Source organism: Octopus bimaculoides, chromosome 2 (genome assembly GCF_001194135.2).
Source record: "Octopus bimaculoides isolate UCB-OBI-ISO-001 chromosome 2, ASM119413v2, whole genome shotgun sequence".
NCBI classification, from domain to species: Eukaryota; Metazoa; Mollusca; class Cephalopoda; order Octopoda; family Octopodidae; genus Octopus; species Octopus bimaculoides.
Genome location: NC_068982.1, coordinates 27,032,051 through 27,035,852, shown reverse-complemented (window position 1 = coordinate 27,035,852; position 3,802 = coordinate 27,032,051). Strand labels below are relative to the sequence as shown.

General features: G+C 36.2%; 1 protein-coding gene across 7 annotated transcripts in view; it reads right to left on the bottom strand.

The window, feature by feature from the left end:
• The window catches only part of LOC106868837 (mitochondrial proton/calcium exchanger protein), a 78,488-nt gene that overhangs the window by 41,552 nt on the left and 33,134 nt on the right, over positions 1–3,802 (bottom strand). Inside the window, exon 1 of one of the 7 annotated variants that reach the window (XM_014914267.1) lies at positions 2,672–2,718. The exons of 5 other annotated variants lie outside the window; for them this stretch is intronic. In XM_014914267.1, the coding sequence (XP_014769753.1) occupies positions 2,672–2,703 (32 nt within the window). In that variant the 5' untranslated portion in view covers positions 2,704–2,718. Of the gene's footprint in view, positions 1–164; positions 440–2,671; positions 2,719–3,802 lie in introns of those variants that run through there. One more of the 7 variants, XM_014914311.2, reaches the window with a different exon arrangement.

The window sequence follows — 3,802 nt, the reverse complement described above, 5'->3', positions numbered from 1 at the left end:
ATATATATATATATATATATATATATATATATATATATATATATATAAAATCATCATATAAGCGAAATAAAGTGTTTAGTTATATTATGAAAGTTACTCGTTAGCACAGACCTTCCAGCAACATGCTGCATAAAACTAAAAGATAGAGAAAATTGTTTTCTCACCAATAATGTCAAATAAAATGGGTAAAACCCCTTGAATTTGCTCAATCCATTTATCAACTTCAAACTGCCCTTGCGGCCCTCGGACTTCCTCACCTCATCGAAAAACAAAAACACACCCAGCTGTGCTGTGACTAAGCTTAGCTCTGAACTATGAAGATCCGCATAAGTATTTGGTTTGTTTTGGTTTCTTTGAAAAGTTTGCTAACTGTCACGTTAGCAAATTATCAGCAGCAGACAGAGGTGCAGGAGGAGTTTTAACAATCTCAACAGAAAGGATGTAAGAGTTAATATGTTTGCAAAAGCTAATGTTACTAAGTTATATTACAACATATGATATCATAGAGGGAGAAAGAGAGAAAGTGAGAGAGAGAGAGAGAAAAGAGAGAGAGAGGAAAAGAGAGAGAGAGATACACACACACAGACAGAGGTGGGATGTGTAGAATGAAAGAAATCTAAGTGAATGGTCAGTTACAAAAATAACAACACTGTTGAGGATAGTTTCAGAAATTATGCAAGTTAATAAACATGATTTCTAACAGAGATACAAGGTCACATTCATTATAGGTAACTGACCCCAGTTATCGACTGGTGCTAATTTTGTGGTAAGATCAATTTTGGCAGGATTTGAACTCAGTGACACATAGCTACAATTATACAAGCAGATGTGGCTGTGTGGTAAGAAATTTACTTCCTAACCACATAGTTTCAGGTTCAGTCCCACTACAAGGCACTTCAGACAAGTGTCTTCTGCTATAGCAGCAGGCTGACCAAAGCCTTGTGAAAGGATTTAGCAGATAGGAACTTAAAGAATGTCACCATATATATATATACGTGTGTGTGTGTAATTTGCATATGGCCGTCTGCCACAGCGGTTTGATATTGGTGCTGGTTTGTTTACGTCCCTGTAGATTAGTTTAGCAAAAGTGACTGATAGAATAAGTCCCTGACAAAAAATAAGTAAGCAATGGGGTTGGTTTATTTGTCCAAGCATTGCCATAGTCCATTGCCTGAAACAAGTTAAAGACAAAGGGTAATAACACTACAGAGAGGCATTTTGTCTGAGATTCTACCAATCTACTTCTAAAATAATGATCTCTGACACAGGCAGATGGCCTCAAATTTGGGGGAGGGATGTAGCTGATAAAATTGATGCCAGTACTTAATCATTGATCATTCTATGAACGACTGAAAGCAAGATTTCAACAGCAAACATAAAGGGACGAAACTAAATACTGCTGGTCATAATGTTCAGTTGTTTTCTGCTGTTTCTGTCATCTACCAGGCTTTGAATAATAACAACAATAATAGATGAAATTGCAAGAAAGTGGGTAATGAGGAGAGTAACTGTTATGCCAGTGGTCGTAGTAGTACTGGGAACACTAACAACCAAGTTAGAGAAATGTCAGAGAAATTAGAAATGACACGAGGGCAGAGCAGGTGCAAAAGCTGCCCTATTGGGGATGACTAGGATTTGAGATTGGTGCTTGGGTGCTGAGTGTCTTCCATAAGTTAACATACAAGTACCAAAGCTTATAGTTTGTGGAAAGAGACCCTGTATGACCTCAGACAGCAGGCTGCTGTCTACTCTCACAGAATCAACCAGTGCAAGTAAGACTGAGAGCTCAGAGAAGTAAAATAATAATAATAATAATAATAATAATAATAATAATAATAATAATGATCCTTTCTACTAAAGGTACAAGGCCTGAAATTTTGGGGGAGGGGACCAGTTGATTACATCAACCCCAGTGTTTCACTGAAAGGGTGAAAGGCAAATCATTATAAATACATAAGTAAATTCCTGTCTATATAAATGCAGTCTTACTAATTCAGTGTTGTAAATTTTATAAAGAATTTTTTGTCTTTTTACACACACGCATCAGTTTTCTCAGTTACATAGCACCTCACCTGTTAGCATTTTTAGATGCAAAATCTCTAGTTCAGACATGGGTGCAGCATGCATAAATTAAAGCAAAGCCAAAACACAATAATAATAATAATAATAATCCTTTCTACTACAGGCACAAGGCCTGGATTTTGCAGGGAGGGGAACAGTTGATCACATCGACCCAGTTCTTGACTGGTACTGAATTTATTAACCCCGAAAGGATGAAAGACAAAGTCAACCTTGGTGGAATTTGAACTAGAACATAGCGATGGGCAAAATACTACTAAGTGTTTTGCCCAGAGTGCTAATGATTCTGCCAGCTCGCCACCATAGAAATAATAATAATAATAATAATAATAATAATAATAATAACAACAATCCCTTCTACTAAAGGCTTTGGGAAAGAGTCTAGTCGATTACATCAACCCCAGTGCTCAACTAGTATTTATTTTATCGATCCCAGTGGGATTTGAACTCAGTACATAATGAGTGAGAAGAAATACCAGTGGGCATTTTGTCCAACGCTCCGACTAGGAGTTTTGGTTCAGTAAAAAGCAGGTTAACAATTTTAGCCCTAACAATAACAAAGAAATCCCCAAAAAGAAGGAATAAGGATTACCTAGGGCCAATTAAAGGGCCCAACAGACTCATAATTATGCTGACTACCAAGCCATGCTCAGCACACTCATCCACTCTTCAAAAAATTTAATGGAGGGCAGAACATTCTTCTCCACCCTCACCTAACTCTCCAAATGAAACTTGAAGTTGTTGATGGTTCAGTTGAAGGGGAAAGCCCTTTCAGTCATGCCCACCACACAACCTTTTCCTTTAGCTATCAGAGTGAGGAAAACTACCATTTAGGCCAAAGAAAGGTGACAGGGCAATCATGAACTCAGCCAATAGATGGTTGCAGCTGATGTTACTTGACAACAGCTGTTCTATATAACTTCACAAGTCAGCAATCAGACACTGAACACATAACAGCAGCAGCAGTAGTAGTAGTAGTAGTGGTGACAAAATAAAACCAAGGCAACAGACAAACAAATAATAAACAGAAGATAAAGTAAAGCTACTGCTATTACAAAAGAAGAGCAGCAATCAATCTTCAGAAAGATGTGAGAAATAATTAAAATCAATATAAAGATGAAAATAAACAACACTTATAAACAAAATTCTTTTGCTATAAACGTTTTCATTTGACCCTTGAAGGTTGAAGGCTATATTTTCGTTTTGTTAACTTCTTTCAAAAAAGAGATATTAGTAAATATGTTGGTACATGTGTACTGACCGTTCAAGCTGTCTGCCTACCACCAGCTCCATAAATAAGTAGGAGCCAACAAATAAAGGTTATGAGAGGAATGGATCTTTCCTTGATGCACAACAGAATGGTATCAGCAAGATTTTAAGTTGAGACCTTACATCCTTTTGAACACTAATTATCTAATCTACACCTTCAGCTCTTTTATGTGTATTTCTATTAATAATTTAATGTTCGTTTTTCCATACTGACATGGGTTGCATTATATATGTATGTGTGTGTGTGTGTGTGTGTATATATAAAGGAGACCACTAGGTGGACTGTTAATGTGCTAGAAGAAGATCACATGTAATGCGTCTACTAGATCTCAGATATTTTTTCTGAATCTCCTTGATTCTTTTAATGTGCTTGTTCCATGGTATTAAATTGATATTAATTAATATCCAATTTTTTACCCTACTGTTTTAATATATATATATATATATATATATA